The 21104-nt window shown below is 40.4% G+C and overlaps 1 protein-coding gene across 1 annotated transcript; it reads right to left on the bottom strand.

The window, feature by feature from the left end:
- Nucleotides 1–8599: 8599 nt before the first annotated feature.
- On the bottom strand, nt 8600–11062 carry LOC141633551 (U-box domain-containing protein 16-like). The gene has a single exon (XM_074446004.1). The coding sequence runs from the start codon at nt 10776–10778 to the stop codon at nt 8733–8735; it is 2046 nt and encodes a 681-aa protein (XP_074302105.1). The 5' UTR covers nt 10779–11062; the 3' UTR covers nt 8600–8732.
- Nucleotides 11063–21104: the final 10042 nt, after the last annotated feature.

The raw sequence follows: 21104 nt of genomic DNA, 5'->3' as shown, positions 1-21104 counted from the left end.
GAGGTTCTTACCCAAAATGACAAATAAGGATTCACCGACTTCCTAAGTAGGTGGAGGAAGACTAGTACCCAACTAGTTGAACGCCCAGATGAGGCTACCCTTGTGGAGACGTTTGTCGATAATCTCAAACCCATCTATGCCAATCATTTTAAATACCAAAACATCAAAAATTTCAAGGACCTAACCGTCCTAGGAACAAGGATTGAAGATGACATCCATAAAGGGCTCTTGTCCAAAACGGTAGGTCGAGGATATCAAGGCTCAACAAGTCGTTCTTACGACTCCACTAGCAAGACTGATGAAGTTAACCTTCTTGAGCCATCCAAGAAGAGTACCCCACTAAGGAAATTCACGAATCTTGGGGACACTTACTCCAATGCTCTAAAGAGGTTAATGAAGCAAAGCAAACTCCAACCCATAGGACCTACTCCCGAACCTGAAAAGAAGTCCAAGTTCTGGGACGAGAACTCATACTGTGAATACCATAGGGGTAAGGGACACGACACAGAAAAATGCTACAAATTGAAAAATGTGCTTCAAGACATGATAGAGGATGGTCGACTACCAATACCGCCGGGAGACAAACCCAACAACACTCAGAACCCTCTTGGGATTCTAGTGATCACAAGTGAAGAATCTACCTTAGATTGTTCACACCTCATTTCTCCAATTGAAGGTGAGATCTGCGCGATCGAAAATGAAGGGTTCTACTCTACCATTTCCCCTACCATTGCCGACTTCATCACATTGGCAAGAAGTGTGGATAGGCAAGTTTAGGAATTAGAAAATGTGGTGACAACTTTACATGACCCCAATGCAGCACCCAGAGAACATGCCCCACTAGTCTTTTCTCAAAATGCCACTATGCAAGAAATAGTCATCGTGGTTGACAAACTAGTAGACCAAATCACACAACTAGAAGACGAAATCATGAGAATGAGGGAACTAGCTGCAATCAATGGAGTATGGGCCGATGATGACGAGGACGAGTATCTCATTGAAAACTCTCTAGTCAAAGAAATAGTCCAAAATGGTCAAGACCAAGATGTGGATCACCTAACTCGTTCGCGGCATCCATATCAAAATACTACTCAAAACGGTCCAACCAACGTTGTCACACCAAATGATAATGAAGATGACTCCACTGATCATTTGCTCAAGCAATTACATAAGACAAAGGCTGATCTTTCAGTCTGGCAACTAGTAGCAAGCTCATTCCCACATCGCCAAGCTTTACTGCAAGCTTTGGCCAAACTAAGTGTAGCACATAACTCCACACCCGACGATGTAGTCATTTTGGTCTTTCAAGAATCACCGAAGATAAGTAATCCTATTACTTTCTCAGATGAAGATTTGCCACCCTTTGGCGCTAGTCACAACTTGGCTCCTTACATCACCGTCATTTGTCTAAAGAAGAATGTGCCAATGACCTTGGTTGATGATGGCTCCGCGGTCAACGTCATACCCCTCAAACCGGCATACAAATTGGGCATGAAAGAGGAGGATTGGACCCCTACCAATCAAGGTGTTCGCGCATATGATGGTACACGATGAAAGGTAGTAGGACTCGTTAACCTAACCATAGCCACAGGGCCAATTGAACGAAAGGTTAACTTCCAAATAGTGGACATTGAAGCTTCCTTCAACATACTTCTAGGAAGACCTTGGATTCACGCTTCCAAAGCGGTGACATCCACCCTTCATCTAAAGATCAAGATCCCACTAAATGGCAAAGTGGTGACGATCACTTCGTCACCCATCAAGGCAATAATCGAAAAGAAGTCAAACAATCAAGTCCTTGCGGGTCCAGTATATGAGCTTGGGGGCTTCCAAAGCATAAGCGTCATAGAAAGTGAATTGGCACCCTTATACTACGATCCCTACTCCAACTTGGTGGTCAACCACATACTCAAATCCCAGGGATACTTCCCTGGAATGCCTTTGAACCCTATCCGAAGAAACACCTTCGCACCCTACAAGGAAGGCAACTAAAAAAGAATACCACTTGGATTAGGGTACAAACCCACTAAAGAGGAAGTTCTCGAGATGCTTGCTCAAGTTCAAAACCGTAAGTACGTAGGAGTCCAAATGCGACCCTATCTCCCTACCCTAAACGGATACTTCGTTAAGGAAGGAAGTCTAGAACTCTTTCACGGATTTCCCGAACCTTGGCACTATCTCGAAAGGAAGCTAGCCGGAATCGAGATCTTTCACGATTGCTACTTCATTCCTCCAGAAATGGTTCCTACCGTCAAAGCTAGTCAAGCACCTTGCTTAGACGAACAAGCTGTTAGTCTATTGTTTGGAGAAGATCGATTTTTTAGAGTCACAGATGAGATCATTACCATGATACTTCAAGACGATCACTTCAACCCTACCGCGTTAATCACAGAAACAAACGCAAATCAGCAGAAAGGATGGAGAAAATCAATCAAGTGGACCAACAATCAAGGAAGACTCTTCAAGATCACCACTGGAGAAGGAGAGATGTTCAAAGGAGAACCAGAAGACGATGAATTCGAGTCAGAGTCAGAGTCGGAGTCAGAGTCGGAGTCTAGAGAAGTCACTAAGGAGTCTCCTCCTGTCGTCATCCTCATTCCCTTTGTTTCTCCTAGCTTAGCCTCAAATAGTAACAGTAGTTCGGGAAATGTCCCAACAACTGTCCCTTTACCGCCACTGACCACAGATCAGATGGCTTCTTTGTTTCAACTTTTCTCAAACTTTAATATGAATAAATCAGGTTCTGCTTAATCTTTGTGTTATCTTGAGTGCAATACGATGATACTGAGGATGTCCAAGACCCAGACTCAATTGAGATACCTCCCTACGTAGCCAAATAAATACTACAAGAAGAGGAAGGGGGACCAGTAATAGAGAACACTGAACCCATCAATGTAGGAACCGAACTAGAACCCCAAGAACTTAAGATAGGGACTACCTTGAGCTCTGCCGAACATAGAATCCCAATTAAGCTAGGTTTTAAGCCTGTGAAACAGAAGCTTTGTCGAATGAGAACAGAATGGGCTCTCAAGATTAAGGAAGAAGTCGATAAGCAATTCAAAGCCGGGTTCATCAAAGTTTCCGAGTATTCTGACTGGGTAGCTAACATAGTACCTGTACCCAAAAAGGATGGGAGAATCCGTGTTTGTGTTGATTTTAGGGACTTAAACAAAGCAAGTCCTAAAGATGACTTTCCTCTACAACATATCGACATATTGGTGGACAATACCGCAGACCACGCGTTACTATCCTTCATGGATGGATATGCGGGTTACAAACAAATCAAGATGGCCATTGAAGACATGCATAAGACCGCCTTTGTCACTCAATGGGGAACCTATTGCTATACGGTTATGCCGTTTGGGTTAATCAACGCCGGAGCTACATATCAACGCACCGCAACTACACTCTTACACGACATGATGCACAAAGAAGTTGAGGTATACGTAGACGACATGATTGTCAAATCCAAGTATAGAGAAGGGCATATTGAGAACCTTCACAAATTTTTCGCAAGGCAACGAAAGTACAACATGAGACTCAATCCTCAGAAGTGCGCATTCGGAGTAACATCTGGAAAACTCCTGGGATATGTTGTTAGCCAATGAGGTACAATATATAAGTCGATTCATATCGAAACTTACCATGATTTGTGAACCTATCTTCAAGAAGCTCAAGAAAACGGATCACACCATGTGGGATGATGACTGTCAGAAGGCATTTGACCGAATCAAGGAGATATTGGCTAAACCACCAGTTCTCATGCCACCTCAACGAGATCAACCTCTTGGTCTGTATCTCACAGTGACTGAAACAGCCATGGGTGCCATGCTAGCTCAAACCGTAGGAAAGGAAGAAAGGGCTATCTACTACCTTAGTAAGAAGTTCTTGGAGTACGAGTGCAAATACTCACAACTCGAAAAGACATGCCCCGCTCTTGTGTGGGCGACGAAGAAGCTACGCCATTACATGCTTAGCTACTCCGTCAAAATATACTCCAGAATGGATCCATTCAAATACCTCTTCGAGAAACCCGTCCTCAACGGACGTCTAGCGAGATGGACTTTGATGCTCTCCGAGTTCGACCTCAAATACGTGCCGCTGAAAGTTATAAAAGGGCGCGCCGTTGCCGAATTCTTTGCAGAAAATTCCATCAATGATGCACGAACAATAGACACTTGGTCATTTCCAGACGAGGATATACTCCAAACCGATGTAGACTCCTGGGACCTTTACTTTGATGGGGCATCAAACTTAAGAGGATTTGGAAGAGGAGTGTTGCTCATTTCTCCTGAAGGTGAGCATACACCAATCTCTGTCAAACTCGACTTCGAGGTGACAAACAATGCTGCAGAATACGAAGCTTGTCTCATTGGACTACAAGCGGCAGTGAGCTTAGGCATTAAAACCCTCCGAGTACATGGGGATTCATCCCTGATCATCAATCAAGTTATGGGATCTTGGAAAATCCGAAGCGAAAGCTTAGCACCTTATCAAGCCAGAATAGACCAAGTTGCCCAATTCTTTGACCACGTGACATATCTACACCTACCTCGGGAAGAAAATCAATTTGCAGATGCTCTTGCCAAACTGGCATCCTTGATTAATATGCCAGATGACATGGTGGAAATGCCTTTATGTATCGAACGACAGTCAGAACCGGCTTATGTCCATCAAATCACCGATGAAGAGGAAATCACACAGGAACCCTGGTTCCAAGCAATCCTAAATTTCAAGCTCAACGGTACCTATCCACCCGATATGGACAAAAGGGGACAACGTGCTATACGCCTAATGGCTTCCCAATACGTTCTCATGCAAGGAGAGTTATACAAAAGAACACCTCTTGGTGTAATCCTACGTTGCCTTGATCATTCACAGGCGCGGAAAGTGACGGAAGAAGTTCATGATGGAGAATGCGGTCCTCACATGAGTGGGCCCATTATGGCAAAGAAAATCACACGTTTGGGGTACTATTAGACCACAATAGAATCCGATTGCATCAAATATGTAAGACATTGCCACAACTGCCAAATCTTCGGGAACGTACAACATGTCCCTCCTTCATTGCTCTATACGATGACATCTCCTTGGCCATTTTCTGCCTGGGAATTGATATAATCGGAAGATAACCCCACTGAACAGAGGTCATTGTTTCATCCTAGTGGCAATCGACTATTTCACCAAATGGGTAGAAGCGGCTTCCTACACTAGTCTCACGGCTAAAAACGTGGCAAAGTTCATACAGAACAACATCATCTGTCGATACGGTTGCCCACATGAGATCATTAGTGATAATGGATCACATTTCCAAGCTGAGACTGAGCAATTGCTAGCCAAGTACAAAATTAGGCATCACCACTCTTCGCCATATAGACCACAGACTAATGGCGCGGTAGAGGCAGCAAACAAAAACGTTGTCACAATTCTCAAGAAATTGATTGACAACTATCGAGATTGGCCAAGCAAGATACCTTTTGCTTTGTGGGGATATCGCACATCAGTTAGGACGCCCACTGGGGCCACCCCTTTCTATTTGACTTACGGCATGGAAGCTGTACAACCAGTCGAGTTAGAAATACCATCATTGCGTATCTTACTCGAACGCCAAATCCCGGAAGCCGACTGTAAGAGGGATAGATATGAAGAACTCATCCTCCTGGATGAACGTAGGCTACGCGCCTTGCACAATGTCCAAACATATCAAGCACGTATCAAACGAGCTTTCAACAAAAGGGTTAAGCCAAGGAACATCAAGGAAGGAGACTTAGTACTCAAATCGGTTAGAGCTCTTTTACCTGTCAATCCAAAGCCCTCAGACAAGGCTACTTCTGGCCCACAATGAGGGCAGACTCGGCAGAATATGCTCGGAAATGTGACGCCTGCCAGCGCTCAGCGCCAATGATCTATCCGCCAGCAGAGCTCTTGCATCCCATCATTTCCCCCTGGCCATTCATGACATGGGGAATGGACATCGTGGGCCCTCTGCCTAGAGCCACAGGAAACAGATTATGGATATTGGCAATGACAAACTATTTTTCCAAAAGGATAGAAGCAGAATTATTCACAGAGGTAAAAGACAAACAGGTCATCTCTTTTATCAAGCGTAATATCATCTACAGATTTGGTATCCCGTCGGAAATTATATGTGACAACGGATCACAATTCATCTCAAACGACGCGGAAGGATACTGCGCCAGGTGGAACATCTCTCTGAAAAAATCAGCACCCAGGACTCCAAAGTCCATCGGGCAAGCTGAATCCAGCAATAAGATTATCATGGATAACTAAAGAAGGGGATTACAGGAGTTAGGAGGAAAGTGGGCAGATGAGTTACCACTAGTGCTATGGTCAGACGGAATGGCACCAAAGACGGCGACAGGCCAGACACCCTTCAGCCTGGTGTTTGGCGCGGAAGCAGTGATCTCACATGTATGGATGTATGACAGGGGAACTGAACAGTGCAGAGATGGTCAGGAGCCTGGACAAGATAGACGAGCTGCGAGCAAGCGCAAAGATACGTCTGGCTGCCTACAAGCAGTCAGTCGCCAGAAGTTACAACAAGAACGTCAAAATCAGGCTCCTGGAGGTAGGAGACCTGGTTCTCCGTGAAGTGTTCCAAAACACCAAGAATCGTAAGGCAGACAAATTCGCCTACAAATGGGAAGGACCATACCAGATAGAAGGCATTGTTGGTCATGGGGCGTACAGATTGATGACCATGGACGGTCAAATCATACACAAACCATGGAACATATTTCACCTGAAGACGTATCACTTTTGATAACTAGTAAAGTTTAGTGTAGAAAGAAGTGTATCCAAAAAAGGCACAAAAAAAAGCGGTAGTAGGCATACTACCAATTTTATTCCATTTCTTTTCTTTTATTTCTTTGAACTTTAAAAGCTGCTATTGGAGTTGTGTGGTCTGTAAGCTTCCTGGGACCACAATTGCTCTAGCACCCCATGAGACAGCATCAGGTACTTCACATCGCTCTGGTGGAATTTTCTGTTTTCAAGCTTCTTTGAATGCATCACTTTGAGCTCTAATATCTATGGTACATTGAAAGTGTTGTTAGCAGGACTGTCAACTGCAAACGCGTCCCTAGAAGTAGATGAAACCGTGTTGTTATTTGGTATAGACAGTGAGCAACAGAGCATAAAATAGGATTGGGAAATTAGGTATGTGCAATTTTGGGTGGTTGGCATATATAGTAGTAATCACTGCTGACGATTTCTTGTAAGTTGTAACATATCCTTTCAAAAAAGTTGGAACATATCCTTTCACACAAAATCTCATATCCGTCACTTTAGAATGACGGATACCATTTTTCCTCACAAATGACCCAAATAGAGGAGAGAGGGAAGCACATGGGGGTGCCCCCACCTTGTCCCCCTATCCGTTTTGTGAGTGACATTATCCGTCATTTGCTCCGACCCGTTTTCAGCAAGACTAATTAATTCTTTCATATCTTGGTGATGCACATTTGGATTATCTATATTTGGGCATTTTCAGTAAGACTCTTGTTGTAGCTACGTTGGATCAACCTCCATTTCAATCAAGAATAGGCCTCTTCTTGCCTTATCTTTGTGTTGCAATTACTGTGTTACCACCTCATCTTCAATTTCCACACTTTCTTTAGTTTCTTCTAATTTGTAATTAACAACCTTTGTTCAATAACCTGGTTGACAACATATTTGAAATTTATAGATATGAACATCCAAATACTAGCGGAGTTTCCCAAATGTACTTATTTTATGAACACCCTAGATCCAACCACTTGTGAGTTGTGAGTTGCTACAACCAAATCCATATAAATTTCATCAGTCCATTTTTCTTAAGACCATTGCTTTTGGTCTGAAATAAGACGGGTAACATGTCATCATTTTATAATAAAATGTTATTTTTTGATAACATGTTACCATTATTGTTCACATCATTTTCAGGGTAAAAAATGACACCTCTAATCATAACATTTTGTGAATTAATTGGTTACATTTTCTTAAAAAATGGCAACATTTTATCAGTCTGACAAATAAGACCAAAAGTATCCGTCTGAAACAAGAATTTGCGAAATTTCATAATTCAACCGCTTTGGGTCCATGTGAATTGTGAAAGCATTCTTTGGACAATTGGTCTCCCTTGTGACGGGTAACCATTTGTGGCGGATATTTTGTGAGTTAAAATGGTAACAAAATGGGCTAGTGGAGAAAGGGGACCACATGAATAGTGTTGCAGAGAGAGAAAAAGTGAGTACTTTGTAAGGTAAAATGGTATCCGTCACTCAAGAGTGACGGATATGTGCCGTCACAAACAAGAATTTGTGTTCTTTGATAGTTTCCTCCTCTAGCGGATGGGATTTTCTAGAGGAAATTTTCCAAATTTTTAGTTTAATTTTTCGATTTTTTTTTGGTAGTATTCCTGATGAGATTTTCGAAGTTTTAGTTAAATTTTTCGATTTTCTTTTCGAGTGTCCCCTAGGTTCAAATCCACACTGCCTGAAGTACAATGATTATCCATCATTTATGCCAAACAAAGTGTGTGATGGTGTGATGTTCATTAACAGAAGAAACAACAAATGACTATTCACAAGTTTTCGTGTTTGCTGATAAGTAACACTTGCAATTACAACTATGATTCAACATTATGTACAATGAATGTGTAAAGTAAATTGAAGAATTCAATCAAAAGAAGAAAAAAAAAACGTAGAATGTTGTACAGATACATGAATCAATCATTGTAATGCCATAGTGCCCATAGTCGTGGAAAATTCTTCCAAGACATCTCCTTCCAACCCTGCCGACCACCTCCGCAGAATTCGCATTAGTGAGGCGGCTTTCCTTTTCGCTCTAGCCGTTCCATTACCCATCAACTCCCATATCACCATCTCAATTGTCGATACCTTTGCTAGATCCGCTACCATTTCCGCCCCCCCTTTACGACAAATAATAACAAGTGTTGCAACAGCGCTCTCCTTGGTTCTATCTGTACCACTTCTCAACATGGCCACCAACCTCCCGATCATATCACTGGCTGCAGCAACTGCCAGCAAGCCACCTTTCTTAACAACCGTTTCCAGTATAGTCATTGCTTCCTCCGGTAATTCACCCATTATCTCTTTAAGTGTGTCAATCACACCCCCTTCAACCAGCCGTCCCGCTATTTCCCTATCGCCCGCCAAAGTCAAGATTGCCACCAAGGCATCCCTTTTAGAGCTTGTAGGTCCTGCCCTCGCGAGCTCCAGCAATCCCTTCACAACACGACTCTTCTTTCCTAGTTTCTTTCGATGGGCACCAACTCCCGCGAGGCTAAACACCGTAGCAGCTGCGTTGGCCTTAGCCTCCCATGTGGCACCGGAGCGTAGCACTTCCACCACCCCATTTAACGCTCCATCCATCTCCATTATCCGGCCCTTGTTCGCCTCAAGGATTGACAAATTTAATAACGTTGTGACCGCGTTTACTTGTAGGTTCGGGTGGTCCGGTCCCAAATACCGAACCAATAAAGGAATTCCCCCCGCCTCCCCCATACAAGCCCGACTATCTGAATCGGTCTTAGCCAAAACGCGCAATTCATAAACCAAACGGTTTATAGTCTCAACCGAACCCAAACATAAATCCATATCCAAATCCGAACTTGAAGCCAATTTATTAAGCAAATACGACACCGTCATCTTAGTAGCCTCTAGGGAAACTTTATTTGCAACGACACCGATTCGACCCTCTTTATCCTCAATGGCCACATAAGGAACCCTATTCTCCCTACACCACATGACAATTAAACTCTTTAAGGCCGCATTGGGAATCAAGTTCGTGTGGGCCAGCGTCTGACCCGTCTTCGGACACGTGTTACGACCCGACTCAATCCACAGTGTAATGGACGTCCGATCGTACGTTTGACCCGTTTCCACAACAACCGGGTCAGTCATCAAATCGAGTGTAATCGGACACCGGAAATCAGTGGGCGCGTTCAACTCGGACGACGAGTTCCACCGTGTCGACTCAGCCAGGCTCGGAGTCGACGCGCCAAAGAGCACACACTTAGCATACCTCACGAGCCCGACCAACGCCACCACGTCGGACCTCGACTTCTCATCAGTTTGACACTGGAACTCGTCTTGCAAGAACTCAATCTCCTCTCGGCAAAGCGCTGAGTCACTCAGTCCCAGTTTAGCGAACGTCTCACTAATTTGACTAGTATCAGGAACTACCTCGCGCTTGATCGAATCAAGAAACGACAACACCGTAAGCCTCAATTCATCATCCGCTAAATCGATCAAATTTTTACGATTATTACAACAATTGATCACAAATTCGCGCAATTCATCAACATCTTCACTCAAATTAAGCTCATTTTTGGGCAAAATTTCAAGCAAAGTGCGTAAGTCCTGAGTCAACTCGTGAAAACAACTCGTAATCGACTCAGCTTGCATAAGAAGCCACGTCTTACTACTTCCAATTGAACAATCTTCAATCAAAACTCTAATTCTTTGCAAGACAATGAACAATTCTTCAAAACATAAAATAGATGAATTAGATAGAGAATCGAGCATACTCGAAGGAGATCGAAGAATTTCCTCGAAGATAACTGACAGAATTCCGCACTTTCGAATGATCGAAATCAAGCTTCGCCTGAACAACGACGGCGGCGATGACGGCGGAGATTTGGCAGCGATAACGGCTGAGAGAGAGTGTAGTACGCGAAGAAGATACGCAGGTGGAAGTTTCGGAATAAGGAACGCCGTTGGCGATGAACGCCGGCGTCGGTGAGGTACCTCCATTGATGGATTATCTAAGATGTTAGCAATTGAGGTTGAACATTGATTGATTGTAAATTGAGTAAATTAGGGTTTATGTTTTTGGCTTTAATTGATTGAATTACAAGAATTTGGGGATGTGCACCAAAAAGAGGAGACTTTAGAAAAAACTTTAAATGGACATTTAATCATATGAAAATGGGGTAATAAAGAGGTGGAACGGGGTATAATTATTGACATATTCAATTAATTTTATTTTCAAAGCGTCTTGCTTGTGACGGACTAATCCCGTCACAAGCTAAAGACCTCGCATAAAAAGGGAGAAAGAACAAGGTGGGGCACCCTATGTACTTCTCACTCATCTCTTAATGGATATTTTATAAGAGGAAACGGTATCCGTTACAAACTTGTGACGGGTATCACCGTTTTCAATAAGATTTTGTGTTTTATTTTAAAGGAAAGAGGTATGTAATGTCTTTGGTTTGGTGCTAGCTAGTTGTACATTGTTTACTTGTGTTAGTTGTGTTCTCGTATGCTTGTTGAATTTTTCTCTCTTTTTTTTTTTTGTCAAATCAAATTAGTTATGTGAGTATGTCATTTGTTTGTTATGTGAGTATGTCATTTGTTTATTGTGATGTCTAAGGGTATCGATATTTATTTTACATTTGGGACGGGGTCGGGGTTGTTACCTCCTATACACATTAATGTTCTTACCATTTCATTAAAATACTACTCACATATAATACAGAACTAGAAAGAACGTTAATGTGTAGAGGGAGTAATATTTATTTTGTGATTACATTGCATGGTTGAGATTTACTCTTCCTCCCGCCGTTTATTTAGTTTTGATTTGGTACAAATACAACAGAAATTAGATAGAACTATTTGTAAATAATTAAATATACACCAAAATGAAGTGGATGATCAAATAAATCATGAAAAATACTACTAAATTAAAAAGATAAATAAATGAGTGAGATATTTAAAAATAGAATTGGTAAACAAATGAGTGAGTGAGATATTTAAAAATAGAATTGGTAAACAAATGAGTGAGATACTTTAAAATAGAACGGATTTTCTGCAGGGTTTTTTAAAGGACTTTTTTAAATCAGCTTGCTCTTGAAAGATCATAGATTCTAATTAGACTCTCTAATTAAAAATCAAATTATCTCATAATTGGTGTTTATGTGATCTATGTAACATGAATGCAATATTAAAGCATATTAATATAAAAGATGAGGAAAATAATTTTCCTTACTTTGAGAAATGGTAGTATTTGGGCACAACCAAGATCACCCATCTTGGTTGTTCTTGAGCTATTCCTATTGGCAAGATCCTCCTCGAATCCAACTTTCAAAAGAGAAGACCTCCTTACATGATGCACCCAAGAACTTACCCAACAACCTTACTAATATTAACTAGATATTAAGTAAGATTACCCTTGATAATATGTAAATATTGCTAACAAACTTAGTGAATATTTTGTTTTTACTAACAAATCTTAGTAAATGAATTCTATTAATTTTAAAGAGGTAAAATTTTCCTACACTTTCTCTATCACATGCATTGTACAAGTTAGTGTGTAAAAAGAACCAAATGATAGAGTGTAGTAGATGGGTGACCGGTTGGGAGAGAGAGGGAGTGGAGTGTTGTTTTTGTCTTACTTTTATATGCCCAATGGAGCATAGATTTGATAAGAACAAAAATATTATGGGAAGTAAAAATTGTGTAAGTGGAATGATTATGACCAAAGCAACACTCAATCCCACTTACACGATTTCCATGACCCATTAACAGGTCCATATTGGTTCTTATATTTGTTGCACAAATACGTGTAAATTTTATTTAAACATCGTTTTATATTTAAATGCTTCCCAATTAATTTTGTCTAAAACACTCCGTAATTATACGTGTACAGCTACACATATATTTTACATACCTATACTAATCACATTAGTCAATTATTACTAATTTAACAATTTACTACTTAATCATTAATTCCCGTCTTAAATAATTTATTATTTAATTATCGCATAATTAAATAATATTTTCCGCGCCTCGAGTTCACAACTCAATATCTCTCTAAATTAATTAATCAACTAACTCTTAGTCAATTTATCAATGGACTAATTAAACTGTATCTCATACAATTAATTAGTTTTCGTGTTGGGGTTCGTTCCTTTAGGTGTGACCGAAAGGGATCAGCTGAACACCGCCGTCTCACGACAGTAACGTCAAACCCTAGTTGGCCAACTGTTACCGATATACGCTGATCAGCTGACTAGTATTGCCGATGAATATCCCATGCATATTCCTTAATGAGATTTAATAATATTATCACGCACTATTGTGGAGGACAAAACTCCAACAATCTCCAACTTGTCCGAGACAAGTTGTGCGAAGATTATAACAAAAAATAGTGGATAACTCCTTATCCCAACATTATCCTGCTTGTACTCTACAAGGGTGTGTTACCGATTCTCTTGTCCGTTTTAACAACAATCTCCCACTCAATGCAAGGTGTCTTTCAGGTCGCACGTGCACATGAACATATCGTGAGTGGTTTTCTCGATCGGGAGTGTGACTGCAAGACCGGAACAATCTACCATAGATTACTTCCGAGCGTGGCCACGCATTTCCCAGTCACAACTCCTCGAGTGGCTTAGAGATGTTTAAACCCAACGTGGGTGGACAATTCCTGTCTGCCCTATATATCCTTTTGCACAATACAGATCACCATGACCCAGTAGATATCCTTTGGCCTCCTTTCACGGCATGACCTAGGACAAAAACCAAAGTCACTCGGAAACTGCACTTGCTCAGATAATAGTCTCCAGTTTAAAGAATCGACTCATAGGAATATCATAGAAGTCCCGGCCACGACCAGGCGTCTGTAATAGATCTAAGGGACTCTATAAATGTCACTGTCCGGTAATGTGTCCCACAGTCTGCCTATGTAAACGACTAGTCATCCTTATGACCTTATGGTGCTGAACCTACCATCAATCGTCTTACAATCTAGTCACTCCGAGACGTCACCTCCATTAAGTGACTAGGGGCCAATACAATGTTCATCCTATTCACTTGAATTGGCGTTCAACATTGTCTCCACAACCAATTTGGATAAACAAGGTATTTAATGTTTTCAGTCAAGCTGAATAATTGAGTTCTTAAAGAGACTCAAACAATGAATGCGATCATCACTTATGTAAATATCAATATTCTATACAATATTTACATAACGATCTTCAGCAATTCAGGTATACTCCTCAATCACATTAAGACGACATAACCATCATATCTACCTTATGCCAACGGCTTTGGTTAGAGGATTAACAACAGTTGCATCACTCTAATTTCCATTGCTATTTTTCTTTTTGTTCTATGCAATCTTTTCATCACATAGAGCGTTTCTGAGTACATGTCTAAAAAAGATTTTAGACTCTGGATCTAAAGCCAGTCAAACACTCCCAATGTTTTCACAGTCTCTCGGGAGACGATATTCGGCTAACAGAACTACTCTAGTTCCATTAAATTCCGGATATCAACTATCTATTTTACAACATCGGATGTTGTAATGTACTTAGCTTTCGTTCATGATTTGTACGTATAACACTTATACATACACATCCTTCATATGACATCTTTTATGTATGACTCCTCATATATATATATATATATCTGCTTTATTTATTTTTGGTGAAATGTAAGTAATCTCATTAAGCTCAAACCAAGGATACAAAGTACATCATAACTTAGCTTAGAATACAATTGATCCAATCCCTATCACTAGCTCTTACGACCCTACTTAATTGGCTCTTAATCCTGATTTTCATCAGGTTTTTACACTGAGTAAACAAGACAATAGGTCGTAACAGGACACCCTCTAAACGTGCGGAATTACGCTGCTGCCAGACTGCATAATTAACAGCCATGAAGACTGCCAAGAACACATTCTTCTGCACCTGCGACCAATTCCTCCTGCCTGTCCATATAATAGAATTCCCCTGAGGTTTAGGAATCCTCAGTCAGTCACAAGCCTGCTCCAGAATCTCAAGGAAGTAATGACAGTGTTGGAACAGATGAGCAACATTCTCAGACTCGGCTTGGCAAATGCAACACAAAGCATCAGAGCTGATCCCAATCATGTGTAGCTTCTCTTTTGTGTTAAGAGCATTCCTCATAATAAGCCAGTTTACAAAACAATGCGTAGGGATAGCAGCATTATTCCAAACTAGCTTAGACCACCTCACTTTTGTTTCCTTAAGCCTGATCCAATCAAACCCAGACTTAACAGAGTACCCTTTCAAGTTAGCAAGCCAAGTACCATGTGAATACCCATTCTGAAACAGATCCCTGGTCTTACATATTGCCTTCCAGTTGCCACTCATGTGGCTTTTTGGAATATGATCAGACCAGGAATCACCTTTGATATAAATCTGGTGCACCCACTTCACCCATAAGCTATCTGGCTTGCTATAAATCCACCACACAAGTTTCCCAATGGTGGCCAAATTCCAGTGAGTACTATTCCTGACACCCAGACCACCCTCACTCTTTGGGATGCACACATGAACCCAACCAACCAGTGGAACTCTCATATAGTTACTAGTGCCATTCCATAAGTAATTACGACAGATATTGTCAATTTGCTTCAACACCCCTTTAGGAATCAGGAAGATATTAGCCCAATAATAAAATAGAGAGGTAAGGACAGATTTAACCAGAATGAGTCTGCCAGCATAGGAGACCTTCCTGGCACCAAACATTCTGATTCTATCAATTATTTTCTCCACCAGAATCTTACACTCTTTTTTCCCCAATCTACCAGCTGCAATGGGAACACCTAGATATCTAAAAGGAATTTGTCCCTCAACACACCCTGAACTAGCAATAAGTTGCTGCTTGAGGGACCCATGAACCCCATTGAAGTAGATACTATACTTAGCATTATTCATCTCCAAACCAGAAGCTCTAGAAAAAGAGGCAAATGATCTTAAAAGAAGCATCACAGATTGAGAGTCCTCTTTAGAGAACATTAGAAGATCGTCAGCAAACATCAAATGAGACAGTTTTAACCTCCTACAAAGAGAATGATGTTTAAAAGGCAGGACCTCAGTAGTGAAATTAAGAATCCTAGTGAGGTATTCCATAGCTATGGTGAACAAAAGAGGAGAAATAAGATCTCCCTACCTGAGTCCTTTCTTCCCAGGAAAAAAACCAAAAGTGTCACCATTAAGGACAAGAGAATAAGATGCACTAGAGACACACTCCATAATGAGTTTCTTGAAATGAGCAGGGAATAGAAGAGCATCAAGCATCTGGCTAAGGAATTGCCAGTTCACTGAATCATAGGCCTTTTTAAGATCAATTTTAATTAGGCATCTTGGAGAGACAACAACTCTATTATACAACCTGATAATGTCTTGACAAACGAGTATGTTCTCTATGATATTCCTTCCCTTTACAAAACCGCCTTGAGTAGGGCTAATAATATGTGGGAGTACCTTGGCCAATCTGGAGCACATGAGCTTGGAGATTACTTTATAAATGACATTGCAGCACAAGATTGGTCTAAATTGAGCAAATGTTTGAGGCAATTCTACTTTAGGAATAAGAGAAACCAAAGTATGGTTCACTTGTTTAAGCAACCTGCCATTGACAAAAAAATCTTTAACCACAGCACAAACATCATCACCAATCACTGGACATGCATCCTTGTAAAAAGCACTGGTAAAGCCATCAGGCCCAGGAGCTTTATGACCTGGTATCTGAAACACAGCTTATCTTATCTCAGCATTAGTGACAGGAAGACCTAACACCACACATAATTCCTCAGTGAAAACAGGTCCTCTCTGAACAACTTGTACATTCACACCCTGCATTGTTTTAGTTGTCCCCAGTAACTCCTGATAAAAGGATAAAAAAGCATTCTGAATACTGTCAGGGTCATTAAGCCAAGTGCCCTGCTCATTAGCAATCCTTAGGACCTTATTCCTAGCTTGCCTACTCTTCATATAGCTATGAAAGGTCTTTGAATTACTATCCCCACTACAAACCCAGGCAGCTTTGGATTTCTGCAAAAGAAAACTATCACAGGCCTTCTGCAATTCATAATACTCTTTAGCAGCAATGATTTCCAAACCTATTAGTTCAGCATTAGATGGCTCATCTCTGAGCTGAATCTGAATATGCTCCAAATGTTTCCAAGCCCTTATGGTGTTATTCTCAACATCAACAAACACTACAAAAAAAACGCGGGAAACTGACGGAAAAACTAAGCCCATACTGACGGCATTTCCGTCAGTATTTCAATTTCCTGACGGAAATTCCGTCCGAATCGTGGTCGACTTATTTCGTCAAGAAAATACATCTTGTCGACGGAATTTCCGTCAGTCTTCCAAAAAACTGACGGATCTTTGACGGAAAATCCGTCTTTATTTCTAGGTCAAAAGTGACGGAAAATCCGTCAATTTTCTGCCTTACTGACGGAATTTCCGTCAGTGTTATCTGACACGTGGCATTCCACGTAATTTACTGAATTCACAATAAGAAAAGGGCAGTGACGGAATTTCCGTCAGTAGTTTCTCTTTACTGACAGAATTTCCGTCAGTTGTCAAGACACGTGGTAGGTCAGTGTTAATTCTGGGGAAAATGATGAAGAAAAACACCGACGGAAATTCCGTCAGTTTTTCTAAATTAATGACGGAATTTCCGTCAGATCTATTAAAAACTCGAATGGAAACAAAAACTGTCACTCTTGCCCCGGCACGATGCATTTTTTGCATCGTTTCAAATACAGCCTGCTGCCCAGCCGCGATGCCTATTTGCATCGTTTCTAATATAAACAAAACCTGCAAAACACATCTAATCGTCGACCGCCAAGCGGGAATCCATTTTCACGTCGACCGCTAATGCGGGAATCAATAGACAACAAAAGAGAAGGGGACGCAAATTGTTTTACATAAAAACATAGTCAAATTTGTACATTGTCTTACAAATTAAACACGAAAGAGAATTGTCTTACCATGTCTTTCATACTTACTAGACGACAATACTAACTAAACTAAAGTTCTAACCTAAAGGCTCTAACCTAAAGGCTCTAACTTAAGGCTCTAAGTGTTTATAGGCTCAATAAAACTACCACCAATACCTCCAAACCCGTCATCACCACCCCCAAAGTCATCCCGTCTATGTGGAGTAAATTGTGAACACGTGTTTGGGGGTTGAGATGCTTGCATATCAGCCCAAGCCTTTCTCATTGCCGCCATTTCTTGACTGTTCACGAACCGGTCTTTCAAGAGCAACTCGAGCGGATCGCTCATCATTCATTTGGGTGGAAAGTCAGTGAAATCATGCTAGGAGCATAAGATAAAGACCGTCGGCCAGCTTTGTTAGGAGGAAGATCATACCATATTTGGGCCCCCGTATCTCTGTCCCAAACATCCGGTTCTTCTCGTCAAAGCCTCCTACAGACCTTGTAGTAGGCCTGAATCTCGTCGGAGACCGGTCCAGGATGGCAATGGCCGGCTCATCTCCTCTTGGAAATCACGCTGAAAAAATAGAAAATCGTCAGAAATGATATATATATACCTATCTTTATAAGAAAGAGATTATCGTTCTTTGTAATAAAAATAAATATTAAATTAAATTCAAGAATTTACCTCAATATCAGCCGCTCGAGGGTTAACCCACTCGCCCTTCTTATTTTTCTTCGTCTTCATGAACATCTTGTGGGGGTGGCCTCTTGACCACGAAATTATTATGGAAACAAGTAAAATCAAGTATATATTTGTCAATCATATATATTAACCACTTTTTAAAAGCAATATAAACAATACTTACCAATTCCTTGAAAGCATCGGAGCAACTCTTCCGACCAAGAGTGTGGGTGCCCAATGCTTTCCCATCTTTCCCACCCGACTTCCTATTTGCCGTGTTGATTTTCGAATGTTTGGCAAAAGTAGCATCATTTGGCCTATTCCTAAGGTTCTCCAACCAAGAAGCAGGCACCCACTTTGGCGGTTTCTTGTTATATTTTAGTCCATTAATAAGAGTGGTAATCCGCCTCGTTACCCTCGCTTTGCCACTCGGGAATAGGATCATACCCAGGATCGGTGGATCTTACATGAGTCTGTTTCAAAAACAAGTGTGAAATTAGTTATATAAAACTTTGGAAAATTCTTATAAACTTAAGAAAATTATTATAAACTTAAGAAAATTATTATTGAAAAACATAATTACCGCAAAGTAATTCCACATCTTCCGACGCTGTGCGTTACTCGCTTCACCCCACCTAGTGAAGTACTCATCTCCTGTGTTACAGGTGAACGACCAAGTAACATATTTCTTGATTGGTTCGTCATCCCACCTGAAAAACACATAAATATTTGAAATTAAAACTGTAATGTTAAGTTTTTTAAAAATTAAAAAATTAACATAAACTTACCAAAAATGATCTGGCCGAGCACGGGCCTCGAGAGAATCACCCGCATGTTCTCCTGTCTATCTCATTGGAGGTTCAGATTTTCCTCATTCTCAACCTCGTCGTCCTCCCGATTCCGTTGAGATGCATTTGCCTTACTATTGCTCCCAATCATACGGCGAAAAATATTCGGCATAATCACTGCATGGAAACAATTCAAATTGTTAGTTCAAAAAAAAATCGTTAGTTCAAAACAACCATTTATGCAGGGTATATATAAACAATTGAAAAAAACACTATGGAAAACTGTGAACTAATTACCACTTGCCTCTTCTTTAATGCATTTTATTGGGTGAATTGAGAGGTTTCTTATAACCAAACCTTGAAAATTGAAACACACTATTGATGTTAAGCTAAAACGACATGTTTAAAACAAAAAACCAAATAGCTTAGAACGACAAGTAATAAAAAACGGAGGGCATATTTTATTGAATGTTTAATAATTGTACAATTACAACTAGTCCTCCTCACTATCACTATCACTACAAATCAAAACAGGTTCATCTTCTGAAAAAAAGCACTCCCACTTCTTCCTCTGATTCCTCATTTTCGTATCTAATAAGTTCTTCAACTTCATCTTCATCCCCTTCTTCTTCGACGTCTCTGTCATATTCCCCTTGACCTCTTTCCACTGTCACTTCGTATACATCTTCATCATCTGTATCTTCCAACAAAATCGGTGAAATTGAGTGATCATTCATAACCACATCTTCTTGAAAGACACTTTCTTCAATAGGAGCATCAACTTGTGATCTTGCCTTGGTTTTAAAAACCGTGGACCACTGAATACCTTGATTACCTTTCTTAATGGTTGGATAAGGAGCATAACAAACTTGATCGACTTGAAAAGCTGCCACAAATGGGTGATGTCCACGAAGTTTCTTTTTCTCGTTTACATCTACAAGTCCATAAACCTTATGGACACTAAGTCCTTGTGGGGAATTATCAAGCCAATCACATTTAAACAATATAACCCTATAAACCCTTTGCCCGGCATAATAAGAAAGCTCAATTACTTCATTTAGGGTTCCATAGTAGTCCAACCCTTCAGTTGAATTCACAGAAACCCCATTGCTTAACGTAGACTTCGAAACATCAACTCCCTCCTTATAAGCTCAAAACTTATAGCCGTTGATGGAATACCGTCTCCAAGACTTCACCATGTTACTAGGACCCAATGCTAAAGCTATTATTAGACGATCCTTCAATCTATGAACCTATGAATAAAAAAATGTTAATTAAGTTGTTATATTTTTTTCAATATCTAATAAGAAATCTAAATGTATAGTTCAATTTCAAAGAAAATGTATCATCACTTACTTGATTTCGGAACCATTTCGGAAAACTTTTCTCATGTGATGCCCAAACATCATCAGAGGATGTGACATCAGGAAAATTGATTTTGATATGTGCCTCAAATTCCCTATAAGTAAGGAAAGCATGTTTTAGTTATGTATTAATTACCTATAAATTCGATCTAATTTGATAATTAAAAAACAATTGAGTAATGATGAAGTATTAACTTACTTTTCATAAGTATCTAAAAAATCTCCACAGTTCCTTAGCACATAAAAATGAGCTTCTTCATACTCTTTCTCAATTAAGTACCTCTGTATACATTTTCCGGTTGTAGTTCCCATGTCATCATTGAATAACTCAGGTAACTTAGATTTCAACTGGTCATCGGAATTTACACCAACATCTAAGTCTTTTGCTTTTGTGTCAATGTGATCTTCGAAATAAAAAGAACAGAAATTTGAAATTTCCTCTAACAAAAAAGCGTTGCATATTGAACCCTCCACCCGAGCTTTGTTGCCAATCTTTTTTTTTTATATGATTAAGAAATCTCTCAAATGGATACATCC

Source organism: Silene latifolia, chromosome Y (genome assembly GCF_048544455.1).
Source record: "Silene latifolia isolate original U9 population chromosome Y, ASM4854445v1, whole genome shotgun sequence".
NCBI lineage: Eukaryota > Viridiplantae > Streptophyta > Magnoliopsida > Caryophyllales > Caryophyllaceae > Silene > Silene latifolia.
Note: the sequence above shows the minus strand (reverse complement) of the source record. Positions and strands in the feature narration are given on the sequence as shown.

Coding starts and splice junctions, on each gene's coding strand:
- LOC141633551 (XM_074446004.1), bottom strand. CDS start 10,778: ATGGAGGTACCTCACCGACGCCGGCGTTCATCGCCAACGGCGTTCCTT.